This window comes from Choristoneura fumiferana, chromosome 9 (assembly GCF_025370935.1).
Source record: "Choristoneura fumiferana chromosome 9, NRCan_CFum_1, whole genome shotgun sequence".
Lineage (NCBI taxonomy): Eukaryota > Metazoa > Arthropoda > Insecta > Lepidoptera > Tortricidae > Choristoneura > Choristoneura fumiferana.
In genome coordinates, this window is record NC_133480.1 from 7,527,452 (window position 1) to 7,554,464 (window position 27,013).

At 36.4% G+C, this 27,013-nt stretch overlaps 1 protein-coding gene across 1 annotated transcript; it reads left to right on the forward strand.

Annotated features, from left to right (window-relative positions):
- Positions 1-223: 223 nt before the first annotated feature.
- Positions 224-26,714, forward strand: LOC141430813 (potassium channel subfamily K member 18-like). The gene is made up of 3 exons (XM_074091668.1): positions 224-658; positions 23,508-24,212; positions 24,476-26,714. Exons 2-3 carry the CDS (start codon positions 23,591-23,593, stop codon positions 25,267-25,269), a joined length of 1,416 nt encoding a protein of 471 aa, XP_073947769.1. The 5' UTR covers positions 224-658; positions 23,508-23,590; the 3' UTR covers positions 25,270-26,714.
- The last annotated feature ends 299 nt before the right edge of the window (positions 26,715-27,013 follow it).

A 27,013-nucleotide genomic window follows, 5' to 3' on the forward strand; every position in this document is an offset into this window, starting at 1 on the left:
ATGTGTGTTCATTTATTTAATAACTTGGAAACATGTTCCATTTTATCTTAAACTAACGATTAGTATTAAATATTGTCAGCACAATAAATATGAGCACGGCAGAGCTTCAGCTAAGCCCAATTTACGAAGCAACGTCACACCACGTTGATGTATAAGTATAAAACCTTTCTGCGTATATTCTGTACCCTTGTTTTATTTCTCTAATCTAAGATAAGCATTCAGAGCGCATGCTCGTAGCCTCGCTGACTGCGCAAGCGTGAATATTGAGTAAAGATGGCCGCAAATGCCCGGCCCATTGTAGTGACTAATTCTCACTATAAATCAAAACAAAAACCATTAACGTGACCAAATTGTGAAAAAAAGTGATGACATTGTTATTTCAAAGTAAAACTGTAGATTAGTTAGTGTTTTGGTTCAGAACTTGTAATGTAAGCTAGTTTGCTGGGCTTGAAACTGTGTTGACAGCGCTGTGACAATCATTGGAGATGAGTGACTGCAATATTTTATGTGGCTTATCTGGATTTTGCTAGGATTTGTTCCAAACTTGGCGAGTTGTGACTGCCTCATCCGTTGTGGGATATAGAACATTGCAGCGCGAAATGCTCAATTTTGGAAAACAAGGCGCCGTAACAAGGATTCAGTGGGTTGGATTTGCAAGGTAATTGTTAGACTTAAAGTATTAATATAAGTAACAAATTCTTCGTTATTAAAGAGCTCTAAAGTTGCTATTGATTTAATGATTTCTTTTACGGATACTTACGGATACGGATATTTTTTTAAGGATACAGGTTGCTGATTTTATTTCCCTACATTTTCTTTAAGAAAAGAACAAATGCGCGGTCTTAGATGAATGATTGGTCTCGCGCGCTCGCTCGACTAGATACCGCGGGAACTAAAAACAAAACGTTCGTGAATGCGGCAACTCAATATTGTAGTGTGCGTAAGAACGGTGTAAGACAATTTGCAAGGATGCTAGTGTGCGTGACGAATTGTGTTGCCAGCTGCTCCACTGTTACCCGAATTATTGGGAAAATAAATTATTCTGTGGTCTATTAAGTTACTGGTTACAAATGTATCTTGGGAAATACTTAGAAATTAAGAAGTAATTAAGAGTGAATGTATTAATATGTTTGTGTATAGGTTAGGCGTAGGTTTCTTCTTTAAAAAAATGGTAGGTATGATGTAGGTATATCAATGATCAGGCCTCACTTTTAATTAAAAATATATATATTTAACGACATTCAATATTTACAAATTATTACTGAAAATTCATGGACTGAGTCACCAACTAAGAAGTTTGCGTACTTAACACGTTGCACCTATAGTTAAACCTAATATAATTTACAGGTTAATTAAAACTAAAATAAAATAATTGTTTACAAAATATACATACATAGGTAGATGCATACATACATACTTACATACGCTTGAAAAACATAACCCTCCTTCGGGCAGTCGGGTAAAAAGCTAACATTTCAGGAAAATGGGAAGAAATACGAAAAAAAAAAAATTTTCTTTTCCCGTAATACCTAAGTAAATCAGCTGATCGGGCTTTTGACTGGGAAGACGAAAAACATTTTTAATTTTAAGACACATTCACCCCTTAATTAAATAGTGTCGGGTAACAATTTATACACCTTCAGTGTATAATATCACAAAGATAAACATTAAATAATATAGAACTAGGTTATGTATATATAATAATTACGTTAGATACTTAAATAAAATAATTTATTAAAATTTATCATCATTTAATGATGATAACAATAAAATTCAATTTATTAAAATCTCAACCACGGGGAATTTGATTCTTGTGTACGCGGCAACACAGAATGGCGTTTAGGGTTCATGTTATTTTATTTTGTAATTTCGAAATTATACGATATTTACTGATGGTATGTGATCCCAGTGTCTTTCTTATTTCTTGTAGTATTATTTTTAAACAGTTTCACTGCGAAAACTGGCATTTTACTTCGGTTTATGACCAAAATTTAACAAAAATTCGGGACATGCACATTACGCACAGTTTGCAACGCGACTGAGTCGCCTCGGGCTCAGGTACGCCGATTTCGGCGTACTATTTGTTGCCGCATTTGACAAGTACGCCGGCGGTATCTAGTCGAGCGAGCGCGCGAGACCAATCATTCATCTAAGTGCGCGGTAATATTTTCCCCGTGCAAAAATAGGGGTGTTTTCTCCGAATCTCCGATAATAACTCGTGATTCAACATTTTTTAGCAAAATGTTAGACTTCTCTCATAAACACAAGTTAATCTTTCACTGAAAAGGTTTATCTTAAATGTCAGATTTCCGATATTGTCGAGCCTCCGTCACTTTAATCCTAGCTGAATTTTGCGTCCAATGTCAATGTCACCTACCAGGTTTCTTGGGGTTAAATATAAGTGGATTTTTAACCCTTTGACCATTATTTTTTTAAAGCAATGAATCGAGAACTTTAACGATACGCACAGCATGAATGATTTTTTTTTATGATTTTTGAGAAAGAGAAATGTATATATTATTGCAGGTTTCCGAATTATGAGACGGCAATATGTTTGCCGCTATCAGCCAAGGGCATTAAGTGACAAGACCGTCATGTCAGTTTGCCGGGGAACTACGGGTGGCACGACGTATCTAAAATAAATAAATTAAAAACCAATAGATGATAAGAAATAACCTTAAACCCTAAACCTTAAACCTTAAAACCTTTATTTAACTTAAAACTGAATTCTTTCAAATAAATAACCGGGCAAGAGCATATCGGGCCATTTGAAGTATTGAATTAAGCTATTGCTCCATATATAAATCAATAACAATTGTAGCCTAACCCACCCTTTCCTTTAATAAACACCAGACACTTAACGGATAGTGGCAAATATATTGCCGTCTTCATTTTTTAAAATTATCAAATAACAGATTTTTTTTCTTTAAACTTTATATCGCCAATCTTGTCTCTGAAAGTAGAGAATTGTGACTATCGGATAAATCCAGCAAACAAAATTTTATTTACAAACATTTTGTTCAATTGTAAGGAATAGTTAAAAATCTAAGTTCAGGCCTAAGAATCATCATTTAACATGGGTTGGAATAACGTTTATCTGCTATTCTTTTTTTCGTAAATTGGTACGAGTATGTTCTCTTATGCGAACCAAAAGTTATATTAACGAACAACACGTTCATTGAGAAAAAAATAAAATATCTGAGTCGTATGACGGCAAATATCTTGCCGATACCCACTAAAGGGTTAAGCCAGGTAGTTTATTTATATTCAAACTACAATTCTGACTAGTTTACCTAACTACGAGTACAATATTTTTAAACAGGAAAGACCGGATGAGTCCACGAAACACAGTTATTAAATTATGTATAAATATAAATCAAATTAATATTATGTAGCAAATTTCGTATTAATATTGTGTTATTTTGTAAGTACATCACGTATTAATGAATCTACTTACAAACTAAACAAAATTACGACTTCATCTTATTACTTCTTTTATTCATCATCATAATCGTCATCATCATTATTAGGACTTCACAATTTATTTTTTTGATTTTAGTTGGTTCGAGTCCCGGGCGAGGCAAGAGAGTTTTAGAAAATCTTTGAATACAGTTTTGTTTCTTTTTAAAAATAAGGGAATGTCTCCTTTAATTAAAATGAGCCAACTTAGGGATTTAAGGTAGTTCCCCTCCAGGGCCAGATTTATTTTTCCACACTGTATAATACATTCTAGTGATATGATATTTATTTTTCGTCACACCTTGCTCGTCAATGACGTTATTCCATGCCTGTATACTAAAAGACAATGGCCTCAATTGTTCCCGCGGGAATTATGGATTTACGTATAGTTTTCCTCCCCAAGGGAGTTATGACTTTAGTTTTAAAAAGTTAGTAGGCACGTCATTTAAAACTAAAGAGGTTTCAAGTCAGCCATTGTTTTATTTACATTTTGAAACTTAGCTATACTTAACCTAATTTTACACCATAAAAATTTGCCACGCTTCATGAAACTTCGTTATTTTTATATTTCAAATTTATATCAATTTTTTTTGCAATTAATTTAGTAAATAATTTTTTACCATGGAATAATCTGGCCGTAAGACGTAAGACCATTCGAATTCTAAACTAAACACGGTTCTTAGTATTAAGTATCTATGTTTGACGGCTCGAAAAAAGTGTCAATCAGGGGGGCTACCAAGAAATTAGAAAATCGGCATATCGTTATCCTGACGCTAATATTATTTAATACAAGAGTGAGAGGGACGATACGATAGCAACTTCGATTTTCGAATTTGGTAGGAGTCCCCTGTATTGGCGGGTAGCCATATTTTATTCAGTTGTTTTCTTAGCGTCTTGCTTTTGCTGAGCTGTGAAGTGTTTGGACACAAAATAATTTAATTTTTAACATTTTTTTCCTTGCAATGTGATGAAAATCATTGTGTATCACGGGCCGTAAGGGGATTACAAACTCGGGTCGCGTCAAAAACGATTTTGATCCCAATTGTATTAGAAAATAAGGCTTCAGGTCGCTAGCTAATTATAAATTTAATCCCTCGTCAATATTTTTATTTCTGAAGGCAGCTTCTACGTTTCCAGGTGCCTATAATTGGTAAACAAGCTTAGCGGAAGTTTGGAAGCAATCAGCTCTAATTAATGTCCGGTTCGAGATAATAAGTCAAACAAAATGCTCGTGATTTAACGAGCGCCGGTTTTAGTAACAAAGCATCATAGTAACTCCAGGGCGTATTCATAATTGCGAATCGACTCATAGAACTTAGATGGAATTGCACATATGAGTATAGGGCGATTCACAAGATGGCACGAATGGATTTAACAAAAGTACTTAGACCGTTTTGTAGAAAAAATACAGATGCACATTTTCACATTTGTGTGAAGTTTATTCAAACAGGTAACACACAGATATTTCCATTCACTCATTCAATCAATCAGGGGTCATACTGAACACCAGCGCTACGGCTTGCCGTGGCAACACGCTGAGTATGGCCCTTTTTGCTTTTTCGGCACAATGTTTCTTTTTTTTTCCTATTTAGGAGGAAGTTCTATGTTCGTTCGTTCTATGTACGTATATTTATGTACTTATGTTTATTGGTTTCTTCGTCAACTGTGGTCCAATTTTCAAAATTCTTTTTAACGTAACGTATGTAACGGAAAAGTATCGGTCACACGCTCATTCTGACGTCAGTTCAGTTTTCATCAGTCCGGGCTATAAGTACGTCAGTCCGTGAGGGTTTTCACAAGGTTTTCACAGAGGCGAAATATCGCTAGATGGCGTTAGTATCGTGAGGTCCATTTTTGTCGTTTGACGTTTGCTTGCGATTGGCTCATTTAGTTTTTTAACCAATCACGAGCAAACGCGTTACTTGAATGATGGACTCGATGGACTGAACTAAGACCAGAATGAGGGTTTTCACAGAGGCAAAACATCGCTAGATGGCGTCAGTATCGTCAGGTCCGTTTGACGTTTGCTTGCGATTGGCTCATTTAGTTATTTAACCATAGATGTCACTAGTGTCGCTGCTTAAGTGGCTAAATAAGAAACAAACAAGCTGAGATATGTGGTGCATAGGATAAATTTGTGTCTGTACTCCTGTCCAGTGGTGGTGTAGGGGTACAGTAAGCAGCACGGAATGCTGAGGACCTGGGTTCGATTCCCAGCGCTGGTCTCCTTTTCTAGTTTTTCTGTGCATCCATGTTGCAGTTTGTATTTTCGTTATTTAACCAATCAAGGGTAGAGGTCAAACGTCAGACAAACCTCACAATACTAAGGCCATCTAGCGATATTTTGCCTCTGTGAAAGCCCTCATTACTACAATACCTATATTTTAGCCAAACGTCGTAAACCCTGATGATGATGAGCCCTAGATTACCCTAAATCGTCGCAATTTTAAAAGCCGCGGTCTTATTCAGTAAAATAGAGTTCTGATGAATAATTGATCTGAAAGCCCCTCTCTTTCGTTTAACCGCTATACAATACGCTTTTGTTGGTGCGGTGCTATTGTTTTTAAGTTGTCTTGATTTAAGCGAGAGGAGATTTGATTGAAAATGCTAGAAGCCATAAATGAACGAGGTTTTGCTTTTTCGTTTCCGGGTCTCATTCAACGCGAAATTGGGTTTCAACTTACACAAAAATATTTATATAAATTTCAATCATTATTATTTATTTGCCATTGATTTACAGCGTTGCAGTTGAATGATCATAAAATAAAAAAGTTATTTATAAATTTTAAAACACCCTCCAGCCAGAAGGCATATTTACTAATGGTCTCTATAACATCTGGACATTATGACTTCTTGGACTTAATTATTGACAATTGGCCCAACATACTCCGGAGGCGAAGAATGAGCTCACTCAGAATGGATGGCCAAATATTCAACGCAACCGCTATTTTTATCGGAATTTTAGTTCAACTGTCTGATATAATAGATCTTTGGGTTTACGCGATCGAAGTCCGGGTAAAGTGCAGGTGAGTATAATGCGCTAGCTACTTGCACAAAAATATTCTGGCTTTCTGGGCTATAAGCTCTACTCGTATGTATTTCAGCTTTAGTGAGTTATTAGACGCTTTCGCTTATGTCTTGTGCCATAACGGGGCGTGCCTGAACTGGGTTTTAAAGATAAACCTTTCTATTACGGGTTATACTTAGTCGGTGGTTAATCTTAATTACTTAATACCGGTGCAGTTTACACGATCTGTTTTTGTAATTATAATTTTATTTTTCGAATTAAGTAAGAGTCGCCGTTGATCGCATTTTCATACAAAAGTAGTTTCGTTCTAATTTACAAACAACACACTGAAACAAAACAAAACTTTGCGACTATAATGGGAGCAGCTATTTTGATGCTTATAATTAGTTTTCGTTCATATTCAATGTAACAAAATAAATTCACATAAATTTTAAGTTTTGTATGAGAAATGGAAATTCGTTATTGTTTTTTTCCGTTACATGTTATTTTAACCAAACCTAATTATTATAAGCATCGTAATGGCTGCTCCCATTATAGATGCAGTGGCGTTTTGATTTGTAGTGCTGTTTGTAAATAGAACGAAACAACGTTTGTATGGGGACGCGAGCATACTGGGGACTCTTAAGGCATGATCCTAGTTATTCGAATTCGACTGCGACTGTTCGTTAGAGAAATATCACTAGATGGCGTTAGTATCGTCAGGTCCGTTTGATGCTACAGTCACAGTCGAACAATTAGGATCACGACCAAATTGGAAAAATAAACAATCTCGCTTGTGATATTAAACCAATCACAAACGTGATACCTACAAATGTCAAAATTGTCAAGCGCACTGACATTAGCACTAACTAGCTTGTCAGAGAAACAATCGTTATCAGAAATATAAAGCATAAAAATAAATTGATAAAAATGGCAATAATGAGTCTGAACACAACTTTTACTCAAGAGTTGAAAATGCACTAACACCTTTTCCACATAAAAAAACGTTCAAATTATTTAATACACGAGCGAAGCCACGGGTAAAGGCTTGTATCAAACAGATAAACATCGTGTTTTTTTTTCGACTGGATGGCAAACGAGCAAGTGGGTCTCCTGATGGTAAGAGATCGCCACCGCCCATAGACACCTGCAACACCAGGGGGATTGCCGATGCGTTGCCAACCTAGAAGCCTAATTTCACCGGTTGTCTTACTCTCCACGCCGAAACACAACAGTGCAAGCACTGCTATTTCACGGCAGGATTAGCGAGCAAGATGGTGGTAGCAATCCGGGCGGACCTTGCACAAGGTCCTACCACCTGCAAAACCTGCTTTATTTGTTTTGAATGTTTTACGATATATCTGAAACTATACTGCTACGAAACCGTAGCTTGATCCGTAGTACCAGTGGACACTACCCTTAATATTTACCGTCTATCCAAAATAGAACCATTAATTGACCAGTTCGGGGTGTTATCATCAAATAAACTCGTTTTACAGGGTATTCACTCCCCAAATTAACCAATAACGGTTGGTTATCTCGTAAAACAAGTTCAATAATACGTTTAGTGAGTAACCATTCTGCGGAATGGTTTACGGCGGATATCTATTACAGTCAAACGGTAACTGGCTTTGTAGTGATGTTGCGGATATACTCATATTCATTCGTAAATTTTTACTACATTATGAATATGAATGTATAGTCAGCGTCAGAAGTGGATGGGCGGTTACGGTGTTCAAAATTATCTTCACACCACTCTACTGTTCTGTTTAGATCATTCTGAGCACCACAACTGCGCAACCACTTCTGCTGCTGACGGTAAACTAAAACTTATCATCATCATAACAGCCGTAGGACGTCCACTGTTGGACATAGGCACGAAGCCGTAAACCAGTAAAATAGTAATGGACGCACATGTTTCCTCATAATCATTTCGCCAGTTTAGTGAACGCTGTGATATTATTATTATTATATTGTTCGAACCAAAGCCAGTGGCTTATGTATGATTGTTAAAAAAATAGTGATGTGCCATTTGTTTGTAGTACTTGTAGTTTTTGGATACAAACAGTACCCTATTTCACGAAGCTACAAGTTACAATTTACAAGCGGTAGTCTTTGTTTAATAGTATGCATTGAAAAGAAACTACCGCTTGTAAGTTGTAGCTTGTAGCTTTGTGAAATAGGGCACTGGTCTCCCTCTCCGCCCATATAACCCTCAGTTGCTTCGGAAAGAAGCGGCCTGCATAGACCATGAACTCGCAGCTTTAACGAGGTTAAACTAAAACTACTTAAAACTAAATCGGGCCACGCATTTATTTAACGCGTCGTGCTGCGACGCGTCATAGAGCGGTATCAGTTTCACACATGAGGGATAGAGATAGAGATTTAGAGTGAGAAAAAGAAAGAGATAGAGAGACGGAGTGCAAATACTCAAATTAAACCAATATTTCGTTTGGCCAACCCTATTTTACTACAGGAACTATAAACGGACATTCAAATTCGTCAATGTTAGAGGCACCGTTTTGAGTGGTCATAAATTTCAACCCCATAAAATGTCTTTGATGGCTTTATTTGTCAACCCTATTATGATTTTTACGATGTACACAAAGTTCGACAAGTTTTAAACCGCTTTTGTACGGAAATGGACTGCAGTTTTACGGCTAGTGTCAAGTTTGGTTATTATTGCTTTTTGTAGTTTATTGAATTGCGCTATAAAATTTAGGTTGAAGTAATCGGATTTATATTGGGTCGATTATTTTTGTATAGCTTCTAGAGACTGCAGACTTTAGTATATATATATATATATATATATATATATATATATATATATATATATATATAGGTACTAAAGTCTGCAGTCTCTATATACAGTCATGTATATACGGTACGTAGTAGTCTTCTTGTGACTCAATTATTTCCATACAAAACTTTTTTCGAATTAAAATATATTTCCACTTGTAAGTATCGTATTGGTAATGAGTAGTGTAAATGTGGGTTAAGTTGTTATAAGTGGAGGATATTTTAACACCTTATTAGCTTTACTTGTAACAAAAATATCTACTACATGTTTCTCCTTGTAGGTAAAAATCTCGCAACTTTATTTCTCCTTATTTTCAATCGTCATTGGATTTAAAGGCTGATGCACACCAGATGCGTGTGCGTGACGTGACACGCACTATTAGTACTAATGTATGAAACTGTATAGAAAGATGCCAGTAAGCACGCCACGCATCTGGTCTGGCAACTTTCTATAGTTTCGTACATTACAACTGTCACGCACACGCATCTGGTGTGCATCGGCCTTAAAATATGATATTTTCAAAGAGCTCCAATGACAAAGCAAAAATCATTTTGGCGTCAAAAAAGGACTTTTTATTTGAAAACTATTTCTACTGAGTCACGGAACAAAAAAATACATATTTTTTGTACGGAAGAAGAGAAATAGCAATCAATGGATTGATCATAGCAACGTATGCTACGCCCGTTCTGTCCAATTTGGCTACGCTCGACTATTTCGAGTGGCGGCCCACACTGTTCAATTAAAGCATCCTGTCCATGGGAGCCTATTCTCGAACGCGCAATATCGAACGTTTGACGTAAAATAAATACGATATGCGGGCTGTGTGGCATTTTTATCGGCACTATTTTTAAAAAAGCTACCTCAAAATCGAAAATTTTGAAATTGTGAACTTTATGAACATTATTTTAAGAATCAATTTCGTTGATTGTATTGATTTGACGTAGGTACAAGATTTTTTCAAAGTAACGACGATATACTATCTTAAATCTTGTGACCAATCCGTTCCCATCGCTACCACTGTCTTACCTGCTAATCTTGCCGCCAAGCAGAAGTGTTTACCCTGTGTTCCAGTGTGGAGAGTAACGCACCTGTTAGGATTACAGGCACCCAATCTATTCTATTTTATTAATACTTTTACGTTATATTTTTGTGTTGCGAATATCTGCCGTGAAGCAACAGTGCTTGCACTGTTGTGTTTCGGCGTGGAGAATAAGACAGCCGGTGAAATTACTGACACTTGAGGTATCCCATCGTAGGCCTCTAGGTTGGCAACGCATCTGCAATACCCCTGGTGTTGCAGATGTTTATGGGCGGTGGTGATCTCTTACTATCTGAAGATCCACTTGCTCGTTTGCCATCCAGTCTAATAAAAAAAACTATGGGTGGTGAACCTTATTTACACATTTATTACAAAAAACTAATTTATTCTAAGCCTAAAAATCTATATCTACAAATTTATGAGAAAAAAAATATATTATTTATAATTGAATAAAGATAATAACTTAATCGGGGAAGTCTAATGTCCAACAGTGGACGTCCTGCTGCTGATAATGACGATGATGATTGCATGAGGGTGAAGTTTAAAACATAAATTCAATTTTGAACATGATACTCACTCACCGTGAGACTCATATTAAACATATTGACCCGGATAGCTCACGTCTTAAATCGAGTTTAGCTCGACATGTTTCGGCTAATCCGTAGCCCTTCGTCTTCGGAGCAACGGATTACGGATTAGCCCGAAACATGTCGAGCTAAACTCGGTATAAGACGTGCGTTATCCGGGTCGATATATTTAATATAAATTCAATTTCTCTGTTTTTAGAATACTCCTCCACTGTAGGCGCACTCGAACATTGCCTATACAGGGTGTACTCCAGTAACGTCCTAACTTGTATCGTGTACGCTCAAAACACGGGTACCGCTATTGGGGACCATGTTGACGTTTCCACTATCGAGAGTTCTGGTAACATTTCGATTGGCGCTTCATACGAAAGACGATGGATAAATACCTACCTGTGCTGAAGAGCATCGCTGGGTGAATATTCGAGGGTAGTTCTATGAGCGTTTCAACCACTATCAATTTCCTGTTGCTTATACTGAAGAAATGAGTCAGGTAGAATGGAAGGATTTTATAAAACAATATGGTGTGCATGCGATGCAATTACAATCATTAAAATTTCTTGCTTACGGTCTCTTATTTCTTCAATATATTATTATGCGACAGGAAACTGATAGCGGTTGAAACGCTCTTAGGACTACCCTCGAGTGTTTTGATCGGTCGGTTATAATTTCAATTCCACGTTTATTAACACAACGGAAGGATAAGTCGCAAGAATTTTAATTCTGCTAAATTTAGGATCGGTATCCTCTTTAGTTTTCACTAGCCTGTTAGCCGTGGCTCCGTCCGCGTAGAATTTGCTTACCTATCACCACAGAATAAGTAATAGTACAAGTACAGAAGGTTCTCTCTTTTGATGTTGACGAAAGCCGCCATTTAATATGCCTACGTAATTTTTATTAGCAAAATCACCGCGCACCATCAAGCAACATTAAACTCTAGTGCTGCGCGCGAAGGTCGTTATTATTCAGCACCAACGTTTTGGTTTAGGATAGGGTTGTAAATCAATAAAAAATAATACTCACATATAACTTAACAGTAAATTCGGACAAATACTTAGTTTTCTAGCATTTTTAAATTGACGCGCCTACGATCTCCGACGGTCACAAAATGGATAATTGTACAAGGTCGCGTGCCGAATGCGTCGTCGGCTGCCTCAAAGGTTTTGTACGCCCGCAATGGGCATTGGAAAATCGCGAATTACCTATCTGTTGTTCTTTTGTCGCACTCGCACTTAATATGGTTTCGAACAGAATTGGGTTAGTTAGTGTAATGTTATGTACAGAATATGAATATATAAATAAAATAAATATGAATGCAATCTTTTTTTGCACTCATCGTGAACCAGTTTCACGAAAATCACACAGCTACACGTAGCGTTACGCGACGCGACTAGTTCGAGCGAGAGACTGCGAGCGTGCGTGCCGGGTGGTCCTTATAGCCCTAGTGAGTTAACCCACGCCGGCGTGGGGTGTTTTGATACTTACAGAATCTTACCTATATCGCGGAGTGCGCCGCGCCTGCTATCACTACCGCGGGAACTATGCAATTTTCCGGTTTAAAAGCGATCGACGGCCGGATGGCCAAGCGGTTAGAGAACCAGACTACGAAACTTGAGGTCCTGGGTTCGATTCCCGGCCGAATGCGAATGTTTATTACTGGCACTTGAGGTATCCCATCTTAGGCCTCTAGGTTGGCAACGCATCTGCAATACCCCTGGTGTTGCAGATGTTTATGGGCGGTGGTGATCTCTTGCCATCAGGAGACCCACTTCCTCGTGTGCCATTCAGTCGAATAAAATAAATAAATAAAATGTTTGTTCTCGGGTCTTGGATGTTTAATATGTATTTAAGTATGTATTTATCTATATAAGTAAGCATGTTTATCCATTGCCTAGTATCCATAGTGCAAGCTTTGCTTAGATTGGGACTAGGTCAATTTGCTGTCAAGTGTCCCATGATATTTATCTTAATTCCCTCCCAACCCGCACGGCCCGAATTTGAACCACAGTCCTTACATTCCGAGTAGAAGCCTGGGCCGTGCAGTCCTTACATTCCAAGTGGAGGCATAGGCCGAGATTATATAGTTAGGTATATGAATTTAGTTTAAACCAACTAAGCGTTCTCAAATATCCATCCCTAACGTCTATTATCTAAGCTTCCTGCAGCCTGAAATTGATAAACTTACAAAGACCCCGTCACGCTGTAATCTCGACTGAAAGATGCTAAAGCTGTTAAGTTCCTAGCACCGCCTTTAAAGTTCGACACTTAGTCGGTTATGTACTATGTTCTCATGTTGAATATGCTTTAGTACCTGAGCTATAATACACTATCAACTCGGCGTATACCGGGTGTGGCCTATAATTAAAACAATTAAAGAAACAAGCAAATAATTAAAACATAGATCGTACTCACCAAACTGAAGGAACGACATTAGTTAAGCGAACTTTAAAAATAATTAGTTTTTATTGGAGGCCTCGGGCGACCAGAGGGCTGGCCACTATTTCGCACAGCGTATAAGTATAGCTATACAACGAGGAAATACGGCCAGCCTTCTGGGCACCTTACCCATTGACGGCGATTAAGGCCAAATTTTCTACCTATAGTTTAATTATGTTTTATTATGTTTGTTTTTAATAAAGAGATCTCCATTTACGGCTTGTAAAGAAATAAATAAAATTAGTTTTTTATTTTTATTACACTTTGAAGTTTATTCCAAGAAGCAATGTAATTAGAAAAACGTGACAGGCGATGTCAATTGCGTTCTAGGATGGCGTACATTGATAACAGTATTTCATTTCTACGAAAAAGGGAAAATCTAAAGCCTCTATTATTTTTAAAAGTCTATGAACTAATGTTATTCAGTTTGACGAGTACGATCTATGTTTTAATTATTTGCTCGTGTTACAGGCCACTCCCGGTATACGCACATACGCACACGCACGCACAGACCTATCAGAAAAAGAAGGCTTGGGCAGTAGTTCCCACGTGGGATCAGTGCAAATTGGGAACTTTACAAATACCATTAAATTTTTTCACCTGTGTATGCAAGTTGCTTCACGATGTTTTCCTTCACCGCAAATTTAAAATGAAACGTCGCATATGATTTTTTTCATTCGTATTGGATGAAGAATATTGTTATTGAATAAGTACATTTAATTCTCATTAGTCTGGACCATCAGTCCGCGAAGGTTACATGATAATTCTCCCGTCATTCTTTCCAGAATGATAGGCTGAACTGACGCTAAAATTATGGTGTAACTTAAGTCTAAATACTCAGGTTTATGTATTTCCGACGACAAATACACAGGACAATAGAGGATCGTTATCAGGAAAACATGCAATAAACACAAATAACGCCAAAGGCATATTTGTTTCGGAAACCGGCAAAAAAAACGAATTCTGATCTGATATTCCACTCCCGTTTTACCTGAAGGAGTGTGACGATACCGAAATCCAATTCCAGGTGTCGCCAACGATAAAGATTTTGCATAAATCAGTGATATAATCCAATATTACCCGCATTCTACCCTCCCCGCCACCTAATGTCCCCCCATTCAAATCTCTATTCCAATTTAAATGACTTATTTCATTACCGCGTACGTTCAACGGATTTGGAACGAACTGTGGGCATAAATTCTGAAATTGATAATAAAATTTTACTAGGTATTAGGGTATTTGGGGGTATTTTACATCGACTCAGAGAGTGTGGTGAAAATCGGAGACCGATTACAGCGTTAATTTTACTGATAAGACTAAAGTAGCTGTTCAATGCATCTTCGTATATGTCAAATTGAAAAACAAGGGTAAATGTCGTAAGTCTCGGTTTGTACCTAAACCAGTGTCGCCGGAAATGCTCGCAGAGTCAACAGTAATAATCCATAAGACAGTTAATAATGGTTTTAGTGATGCAGGTCTATACTAGACAAACGGTAGACAGGCTGATAGCGGAGTCTTAAGAATGTGATCATGTTGCCACCCTTTTGGTTGCCACCTTTAAATCGATCAGTCAGTCGTCAGTCTGATCCAAATAATAGATTATGCTACAGTATGACTCCATATTTTACGTTCTAATCACGTTAGCATAATAGTGGCTGGTGAGATACTGTTGAGACCACAGACTGGGTAATTTTGTGTTAAGTATAAATTCAACCTTTATACTTCATAAACTTGAGTTCAAGTCTTACTTTGTTGTGGGACAAAATTCATATTTTCTTTTAGCGAACGATACTGCTTGAAAATATATTAATATTCAAAAATAAAATTACTTAGGTACTTTGACACAAGAATATTTATAAAAGGTGTATATTCTCGAAGTTCTCTGTATACATAAGTTATGAGATAAAATTGATGTCGATTAAGAAGAAACTTAAAATACAAAAACACAAAATTCTAAAGCTTAAGAAGAAAGTTATTCATGAAAAGGGAATGATTATGTGAATTACTTATAAGTAAAGTAAACTCTCAAAATAGCTATTTGTTTTTATACACACATGAATGTACATTTTGCGATAGCTTTGTAAAAACAATGAGCTATTTAAAAACGTTTCCAAGATATTTCAGCCTCAATACATCAAAGAGAACTCGGTCGAGATCAAAAAACATGACTCACATGGAGAATAAATTGATAGTACCTTAGCGATAGCATAGAGTAAATTGCTGATGTAGTTATTAAGTCAAATTGAGAAGCAGTTTGATGGTAGTGCGCAAAATACCGTTATATATTCACCAAATACATTCAAGGCTAAAGATACACATCAGTACCTTCTGTCAATTTTATACAAAGGTTATTTTAACAAGTGAAATTATTTGTACTGTAGGTAAAGATATTTCTGATATAGTTACATAACTATAATAAACTTGCACCTGCTATTAATGAAAAGCTTACTGTACTAACTGACTAACAAAAAAACTTTGGCCCTACAATTTTAGGCCCTTTTAAAAACATAAAGAAGCTAGTCGACATCACAGAGAACCAAAAAGCTGGCTGCTTTCTCAGTTTTTAGGGTTCCGGAGCCAAAATAGCAAAAACGGAACCCTTATAGTTTCGCCATGTCTGTCTGTCTGTCTGTCCGTCCGCGGCTTTGCTCAGGGACTATCAATGCTAGAAAGCTGTAACTTTGCACGGATATATATGTAAACTATGCCGACAGAATAGTACTAGATACAACAGTATGGGGTCTATTATTAATGAGCTTAGTTTCATCTTTGCTACGGCTTGGATCTAATTTCAGCGGATGCCTTGACAGTAAATAAATATCAAAAGGACGGTTAAAAAATTTTATTAATAATAGTCAAGTTCTGTCTGTCGTTAGTCCTGGTAGCGTGCGGTTTGCTCTGAAGATGAGCTCTGTTTGATCGAAATCAGTGTAGAAAGCTGTAACTTTGCACGGATATATATGTAAACTATGCCGACAGAATAGTACAATAAAAAACTAAAGAAATTTTTTTTTAGGGTACCTCCCGTAGACGTAAAGTGGGGGTGATTTCTTTTTTCTCATCCAACCCTATTGTATAGGTCGTTGGATAGGTCTTTTAAAACCATTAGGAGTTTGCTAAGACGATTTTTCGATTTAGTTTCGGTTTAGTTTTGTTTTAATCAATGCTGCATGTTTGATTAAATCGCTAGAATGTTTGGATGTACAACTAAACGAATGTGTAACTGCAAAATATTTGTACGCCTAACGGCAAAACATAGAGTTCTATGAAATATTATAAGATCTGTTTTTGTACCTAACTATGTTTGACAAATAAATTTATCATTATCATTATCATTAGTGATATGTTTGTGAAATATAAAAACTATAAAGTGCAAATGCTATATAAAAACTTTAAAGTGAAAATTTTCATTAATCATTCTCTAAAATGTAAACCGGTGGGCGGAAAAAATTTGAAAAAATTCAGGATGATAGTAAGTATATCAAACTTTCAAGGAAAACTATAACGGCTAAGTTTGCTTGAGAATTATTAGTAGTTTTACTCTTAAATATCAGCCTAAGGTTTAAAATATACCTAAACTTGGAAGATTCCGTATAAAATACGAAATCCTTAGAAAAATATTACTTAATTCTTTCGTAATGGCTACGGAACCCTATTTTGGGCGTGTCCGACACGCTCTTGGCCGGTTTTTTTATTAGTTATTAGTTATAATGTGAATAATCTATGTCATAAAATGTCTAATAAACTTTGCTCAACTTGGGTCTGTAGTGATATATCGTATGGTATTACTTCACAGAATCTCGGCGCAACTTGCGAATTAGTTTTCCAAGAGCAAAAACAGCTCGAATAACTTTGGTTTTCATCTCACGACACTGATATTGGAAGTCGAGATTTGCGGGAGACACTTTAAATTGGAACATTGCGAGTGGGTAGAAATAAACAACTTAAAATTATAGGAGTTACAAAATTGTTCTTAAGTTATTTTGCAGAAATGAGGTGTGGAATTGCCAGTCTCTTTTCCTGAATCTTAAAAACTGGAATTAATGAGGTTGAAAGTTAGCGGGTCAGTCGAAATTAAGGTAAAGTAGCTCCCCGTATGCTCAAGTTGCCACGATACCGAGAAACCTTGAGTGTTCTTTTCATTATGGAAGTACATCAAGCTATATCACCCTTCATACATTTCCTGCTATTCAATACCAAGGAATGGGGGTTAAATTCTTTAGAAGGTTAGATTAAACGAATATATAGTCTTCCATCTATTTCAATTGATCTTTACCTTCACATAGCCACATATACAACCTTTATAAACCATTTATTATGAAATAAGCCTAATATTTAGAAAGCCTTGGTGATAGTGGTATGACCTATGTCCTATTAAGTAGAGGATCGTGGGTTCAACCTCTGAGTTTTTCGAAATTCAAGTGCGAAATTACATTTGAAAATCACGAGCTTTACGGTGGACGAAAATATGGCGAAGAAAACTGCACTGCAAAGCAATTCAATTACGTGTGTGATGTTGCCAATCCGCACTGGGCCCGTGGGGGAACTACGGCCTAAAGACCCTCTCATTTTGAGAGTAGCCCTATGCCCAGCAGCGGGACGTATATAGACGATTTCATTGTGATATTACGCTTAACAAATATCATAACAGCACGAATAACAGCAATCGATTGTCACTGAATATGGGTTACTGGCACGATCCACTTTGTAATGCCTACCGATGTCGGTATCTTATTACTCATACGATATAAGCTGCGATTATATATGATTCTCTGCCGATATCGGAGCTGGCACAATTTACGATACGCTTTTATCGAGGGTATTCAATTATATAACTCATGGAGAAAGAATTGACACTTATTAAAATCTAGTAGAAGATTTTTTTGCTCTAGTGGCTGAGTAAGTAAAGCTTGTTTATGGACTACCCAACCTTTACTCTGGCTCAGGAAACAGCAAAGTAGCCGACGTCGGTAGGAGGATGACCAAGCTCAATCAAACACGAGGTATATAGGAAGGATACAGTCCACAAAGCCGATCCGTAATGTAGCTTATTCTTGATTGGAGACTATGTAGCCAGAGAAGAAAAATTAGCAGGCTGAAAAGAGGATATAATAAATACAACTGGATTTTTAATCTGTTGCTCAAAAGAGACTGATATAATGTAGAACCTGTTCAAGAAAGCATAGATAACAAGAATTTATTAGAGAACAGCACAGTTATACCCACAGTAGCCTATGTTGACTCCCAAGGGAGTACTATTAGTTATTCTGTGCCAAGGGCGCGATAAAGACATACAAAAGCTCTACGCACTCAAAAAACGCACACTTGAAGTGGAATACTTCACAAAATATAAAATTTGCTACGATACCTTTGGAGAAATTTACGAGAAATTTGGGCACTTCTCAGACAGAAGAAATGGGTGAAAGAGCAAAGACACCCTACTTACAACTATTATCGTAGGGATTAATCACTAATAACTCAAACTAAGACTCAACTCGCCAAAAAATGTTTTAATGAAGTCAGGTTTCTTTTTAAAAATAAAGCGACGTTTCCTTTAATTACATTTTTCTATTTTCATCATTGAGAGTACTTTCCCTTCAGTTGGCGTTAAACTTTCCATTATGCTGACTTTTAATTCTAATTTAAACCATTGAAACTGAACTTACCACAAATTAATACGAGCAGTAAACAAGGTCTCGCTCTCGTTAATGTCCGCAATACCGCAAGATGTCGGTGCGCTGCATTCCAGTCAAGCAGCCTAGACTAGACACCCCATAGTGCTAGAGGGTAGGACAGCTAGTCCACTTTGTATCAAATACAAGTTGTTTAAAATTTTAAATGAATCTGAAATATTTCTGCAGGCTGTGGGTTAGTGAGACTGAACAGTCTGTGAATGTATTTTTTAGGATTTGTAAATTGTGAACGTGATTGACAAATGTATTCATATATTGTTCGATGTTCAATATGTATCAAATTAAAGGTGTGACAATATTTTATACAGTTCGATATTTGATGTTCGAAAAAAAAAATTCACCACCTGCTGAAAAAATCCTGAACAAATAAAAAAGACATCTTATCTAATAACTTTAAACGAGCAATTCTTGTATATTTATATCTATATATATTTCGGTCATTTCGGAAATGGCTCCAACGATTTCGATGAAATTTAGTATGAGGGGTTTTCGGGGATGAAAAATCGATCTAGATTGGTCTTATCTCTGGGAAAACGCTGGCTACCGAGTTTAAGCACGAGCGAAGCTCGGTCGCCCAGGTACTTATGTTAATAAGAGGTAAGGAGAAGATTTTACTAGTCCTTAAAGCAGAATTTATACCAGAACAGATGGAAATAGGTTCTTCCCATAGATATAGATTACACTAGATAACGCAAAACCTCAATCTGTATGAAAACCAACCGTGTCACTTTTTTATATCTACTGTAACGTCTCAAGAGCGAATTAGCGATGTGAATTTCCCGATGTCCGCGCAAAATCGATTCAAATGCGCCGCCCGCCCGCACCGTGGGGCTCGAGTCAGTCACTAGTCATGATTAGTCGGCTAGCGGTCAGTCTTTGTATGGGGCCAACCCCGACGATTGGTCGGGGTTCGGACACGCGAAGTAGATGCATTTGCGTTATCTAGTGTAATCTATATCTGTGGTTATTCCTAACATACCTAGTGATCAATGCCCAATAATCTGAATACAAAAAGAGAGATAGAGAGAGAGAGCGAGAGAGAGAGAGGGAGAGCATAGTTTCGGCGTTTAAAATATAAACAGAGTTAAATTGCTACAAAAGGTCAACCCAGTTGAAATTTCTGCAGTAACTTTCGGTAGTCTATGCTGTGGCACAGCAGTTAAACACAATTACATGCAATAACGTCGACCTGGCTACACGCGGTAGATTAAACTAAGCACCTGGTTGACTCCCGTTCTCGGATGTTTCGAACATATTAACAACAATTATTACACCTACGGTATGAGAGTTGTTAAGTTCTGACGTAGACATTTGGTGACGAGCACTAATATCTTGACTTTTCATCCACCATTACCCCTCGTATTTCGTTTTCTAGAATGTTTAACCGTATAACGGCAAAATATACGAGACCATATATAAATAAATATCATGGGACACTTTGACACCAATTGACATAGTCCCAAACTAAGCAAAGCTTGTACTATGGATACTTACTAGGCAACGCATAAACATACTTATGTAGATAAATACATACTTAAATACATATTAAACATCCAATACCCGAGAACAAACATTCGTATTATTCATATAAATATCTGCCGAACCCGGGACCTCAAGCTTCGTAGTCAGGTTGTCTAACCACTTGGCCATCCGGTCGTCAAATGACCAAATTTTCCATATGTATTTATTTAAACTAACTAAACTAATCTGTGATGAAGTTATTGTTAGCTAACGTCTGAATCTATTAGCTTATTTTAAAGAGAATCTAGTTAGTTTTTTAGTTAGGTCATTGATGACTCAGCTAGTCAGGATTCTACTTTCGTATATACATAGTTAGATGTCATTTTGTGTTTAATAATTTTTATAAGGCACGGTACCAGTATGTTATGTGGATCATTAAACTTGATCAGCCACAAAAAGAAAAATGCACGTCCTTACGTGCATTTTTTGCTATGCTAATTTACTAAAATAATCAACGTTCAAGATAACTTCGTTTTTGATGTGTTATTTTTTTTGTAATTTAACTATTTTTTTTTACTTTTAAAATGTGGTCGCGGAGTAGCATGGTAGTGTCTCTTCAGCGAACCTACTTTTTTTCGAAACTTCTCGTCGTATTTAGTGCCCCCCGTAGTTTCAGCCTAAACATTATTAAGTTTTAAAAAACAAAATAATTGCACAAAATAAAATAAACATCATATTAGTTGTTTACTACTAACGTATCACCACAAAGTTATGCCTTAGACGTTTACTACATAGGATTATGTGTCCCGAAATTATTTTATAAACCCATTATTTTCTTCAGTCATTATTTTAGTGTACTCTTTTCATATAATTTCACATTATGATGTTTTAAGCTTTTGGGATTTTCACCCATAATCTATTATACCACAAGTACCACAACCGGGACTTACGGTTCTAGTGTAAACGTGATAAGTCCAGGTTGTAGTAATAGTTATGATATAACAATGTTCACAAACACATAACCATCCCTATTAAAAACTTCATCGTCTCAATCTTAATGTTCACAAGATCAATAATTATAGGTGTCTCGAGCTAAATGTACTGGAATTAAAGATGCCTCCACTGGCTTCGCGGATAATGTCCCACAAACTTTAGCAATAATTTTATCAGACAACGCCCTTTAATAAATAAGAGAAATAAATGAACGTGGCAAAGATAAAACGAGTTTAATCAATAAATTGTAAATTAGATTAGGATCCTTAATTATGGTGTTAAGTAGATTTAAAGGTGAAGTTTTAATGTCTCCTTATCCCTTTTAAGACTGTGTGTTATAACTGTGTTGAGCACCGTATCGCCTGAGTGTGAATATAGTCATCTACGTCTAAAGACATGTTTCGCCGTTTTTATAGCCGCTTCTGCAAGAGAGATATAGAGAGACACAGAGACAGAGAGAGGGAGAGGTTAATTGACAGATTGACTTGTTAGTGCAAAAGAGTTTGATTGTTATTTTATTAATGAATATTTATTAATTTGTCTTTAGCTTTGTTTTTTTTTTATTCGACTGGATGGCAAACAAGCAAGTGGGTCTCCTGATGGCAAGAGATCATCAACGCCCATAAAAATATGCAACACAAGGGGTATTGCAGATGCGTTGCCAACCTGGAGGCCTAAGATGGGATACCTCAAGTGCCAGTAATTTCACCGGCGTTCTTACTCTCCACGCCGAAACACAACAGTGCAAACACTGCTGCTTTACGGCAGGATTAGCGAGCAAGATGGTGGTAGCAATCCGGGCGGACCTTGCACAAGGTCCTACCACCTTTTTTTGTATGTTTGTACTGTTGATTTCCTAAATTGATATTTATTCCAAGAATCTTAAACATTTTTCATATGCTCTAGCGTCTGTTATTATTATCCTGTTTGCATAAATAAATAAATAAATATCACGGGACAATTCACAAAGTAACCTTAGCAAAGCTTGTGTTATGGGTACTAAGCAACGGATAAATACAATTATATAGATAGATACATACTTAAATACATATTAAACACCCAAGACCCAAGAACAAACATTCGTATTTTTCATACAAATATCAGCCCCGACACGAGAATCGAACCCGGGGCCTCAAGCTTCGTAGGCATAAAACTGCAATTTCTTCGCATCTATAAAGCGACCCATAAAGTATAAAACACACTTAGGCAACCAGTAAATCTCTCCGTAGACACCGTTTTATCTGCCATGTTTCTGGCAGGCAATCTGAACCATTTGATCCAGCATTACGACGGCCCCGCTCTAATGTAGCGGAAACGAACGAAAAATGATCATCAGATTTGCGATTTGATTTAATTTAGTTTAATGTTCGGCCTTTAAAGAAATGTGTTTTTTTTATTAAATCTGGGTTATAAGGAAGGATAGACTCCTGGATTCCTGCAAATTCTTTGTTCGTAGGTATTATTGACTCAATTAGATCGTTACACATTGTGGAACTTTTTCAGGGTAATAAGTATATACATTGTTTGACGAGTAGAATGTTTGTACAACTTAAGACATGGATAGGTCGATTTTTAGTCTTTTCAGGTCATAATTGAATAATCATAAAAATAAAGGGAAAAAATATATCTTGCACTAAAATTTTTGAGTGTTATCTTGTTTCTAACATTATGATAATTTAAAGTATCTTTAATACGGCAAAATATAGTACAATGCTTTAAATAATGTTTAAATTACTGTTTATTATTATTATTTACCTAATAATAGAAAATATGTGAGAAGACTGTGATGAATTTGCCTTTCCACTTCAATGGCAACAATCCTCAGTATAAATACACTTTATTTTTAAAATTCGGCTCCCTTTTCTTAGCGATCCGCCCTTTCCAAGTATCGCTACATTATTTTGGTTTGCTGAATACGGCATAATATAAGCAGAAAACCTTGCGAATTGACATTTCATTATGGAAAGATAAACTTTACTCATACCCGCGTTTGCATGTAGAATGTCTTTAACATAGTTATTTTCCCTTTTTTCAGATGGATGTGCCCAATTATCTTAAAATCACATCAAGCATCTCGATTTACCTAAAACTGGCGAGAACCATGCATCGTAGTCACTTATGAAGACAAACATGGACAAAAACGCTAAGAAAAAGAATAATGCGAACGGCAAATATAAGAAGAATGGCAAAACGGAGAACTACAGACTCGACGATGACATTGACACGACCTGCTGTTTCTGCGTCAAGACCAAAAAAAGCCAAAAGAAGAGTCTCATTGCCGGCTGCGTTACAAACGTGGGGATATTCACTCTTCTCCTCGCCTATACTCTTCTTGGCGCGTTTATATTCCTGGCTATTGAAGGGAACGCGTCAAAAGTCCACCAAAAGACCTTAGCGACGACGTCCTACCAAGGGAATGAAATCCAGAAGACTGTGCCGATCTCGAAATTGAATGGTACTATTGCGCAAGCTAGTGCTGAGTTGCGGTCGCAGACTGTTGAAAGTATTTGGGAAATAACTGTGTCTCTGAATATTCTTTATAAAGAGAATTGGACGAGGTTAGCTGCTCAGGAGATAGCGAGGTTCCAGGAGAAGTTAGTGGCAAGAGTAGCTGCTGATGTTTCTGCGCAATATGGGGGTGCTAGAGCATTGGAATCGGCGCCCGCTCTCATAGTGGACGATTATGAATGGAACTTTGCAAAAGCCTTCCTGTACTCCTTGACAGTATTGACGACTATCGGTAAGTAATAATTTAAATAAAAATGAAAATATTATTCAGAACATACTTCTATTTAAATTAATTTACTAAGATAAACATAATTCTTTTCATAAATACGCTTGGTATTTTGTTATCACTAACTCAGATGCATGTTACTTACTTTTAATATTATAAAATAAATAAATAAATTAAAAGTTTACGTTTACCCATTCTAATCTTATGATTACTAATTTTATCTTGAACCTTTTAATTATGTTTTCTAAAAATACTTTTTTTTTGCTCAGGTTATGGCAGTGTCGCACCGCGGACGGCTTTGGGTAAAGCTGTGACCATCGGATATGCCGTCATAGGTATACCTTTGACACTTCTTTACCTATCAGTAGTGGGAGCTCTACTGTCCAGAGTCGCAAGAGGCATCTTCAGCAGAGCACTCTGCTGCTGCATATGCACAAAATGCGGATACTGCTGTCTTGATGAAAGGGCTATAGGAGGCAAAGAGAGGAAAGACAAAGTGAGAAGACAAGACGACTACCGGAATCCATCTTTGCATCTTCAAGAACCTTACTACGTCAGGTCTCCTTCAGGAACAATAATCTCAGCTTCTCAGGCACATAGCGTCAGCACAACTTCTGTAAAAGATAAAAATCAGGGTTTAAGTTTTCTCCGCGACTGTGACTCCCTTAGCTGTACTGACACTGACTCAAAAGTTTCTTTGGGCGGTTTCTCGATTCTCGTTCCTTTGTCTTTATGTCTTGCTGCTATTTTCACTTACATCTTTTTTGGCGCATTGGTTCTTTATCAATTGGAAGGTTGGAGTCCAGTCGACGGCGTTTATTTCTGTTTTATGAGCTTAAGTACGATTGGGTTTGGTCATCTCGCACCAGGCGCTACTCAAAAAAGCGGAGCGTCTACTGGTACCGTTTGGTTTTGCTCGATTTATATAATGACAGGTCTTGCTCTCACAGCCATGTGTTTTAACGTACTGCATGATGAAATAGTACACCGTCTGAGACACCACAAAAAGTTAATCAAAACCACCCAAAAGGTCCTGACGCCTGAGTTCCTGCATCGCTCTTGACGAGATGAAAGCGGTGATCTGACTGACGATACAATGATAGATTCTGAGGGGGAGTTGCCAGAAGTTCTTCATCATACTTCTGGGGGGCGAGGGAAGGGAGGCGCTATCCGACGATCAGTGTACACGTTGAGGGAAGAAAAGCAGCCTGAAAGAACGACGTCTATGTAACGTAGAAGAATTATCATCTTCGAGTGTTTACCCTTGATATTTTCCCCGCGTTAGTTAGATTCTAGAAGGATTTGCGATGTTTATTGGCAGAGAAATGTACTGCGACTAAAATGTTAGAATTGTTGTTCCCTAGCAATAAACGGCGTATTTCACTACATTGTAAGGAATACAGATTAAATCCCCAAATAAGGACATCCGCCAATGACGACAGCGTAAAACCATTCGTTTGTGGAAACTAAGATTTTTTTGTTTCTGGACGTTTGATGGTTGATACTCCTAACATACTAACATATACATAAACATAAAGTAATGACTGAACATATTTGTTAATTATTTTATATAGATTAGTGACGGATATACAATTAAAGAGTAAGATTTTAAAACGGCATATTTTTATTTGGTTGGAGTTATAAGTGTGTCAAGCTAAGTTCAGATTAAAGTAGGTGAGTTCTAAATACTTTTCATTTCGTTTTACTTTTTTCTTAACATGGCAGATAGAGTACTCTCTGATAATTGATTTGCTAAGGAAAATAGATTTTTTGAAAGCTCACTCTTCATTATTAGGATCAGTATTTAGTGCAGTGATTCTCAACCAGTTTTGGTTACAATACTGTTATAATTATTATTACTATTATTATTTGAGTTCAGTAACCATCAGTAAACTTAATCAGTCAATTGAACTATAGTTTAACTGTCTTGCGGACCATTATTATGGTTGAGAACCACTGATTTAGTGTGATACTTATTGATCCATGTTTGAAGTCCTATTAAGGCTAAATGTAATCAAACTATTCTACTTTTTAAGAAATTTTAAGTAAGAAAATTTTAACTTTTGTTTTTCTAAGTAATACTTGTATTGTACACAAGACTTTGATTTATTTAAATAAATGTATAAGCTCAAATCTACTGTTTAAAATTTTTACATTGTGTTTTTATGAGATGGTATTAATTGTTTTTGTATATAAGAATTTATATACAAATTTAATTTAGTTTATTTTGCATTTTTTTTCTTATTATTGCGACTCCAGGTTTGCCAAATGTCATAAACTAAAGTATTTATTTTCAACTTTTTTAATAACTTCGAAAGACTTAATACTAAGTTCATCTGATTTTTTTTATTATACATTACATTATTATTATTTCTAAATAATAATATTAATAGTAAAACAGAAGACTTAATTATTATGAATTGAATAAGTGGTGTAGTTCATACAAAGTGTGAATATAAGTAATGAAAGTTTTTTTTGTGCAATTGTATAAGTATGATAGAATTTTGGGAATAGGAAAATAAACAGTTTTACGAATATTTGAGTTTTATTTTGGTAATTTTAGTACGAGTACACAGTAGTCGTGGTAGCCTATTGTATTTTTCACCTATGATGAGTTCTGTGACATTTGAGAATTTTCCGAATTACGCAAAAGTACTATGTTCTCAATATATTTTTTTAGAAATAATTTCTATTTTGAAACAAAATAATCAAAAAAAAAACTGTTACTTTTTAAAAATATATAGCAATATCAGTGTCCATTAAATAGACCTTAAACGAATACGATAGCATTTTTTTTAATGACGCAA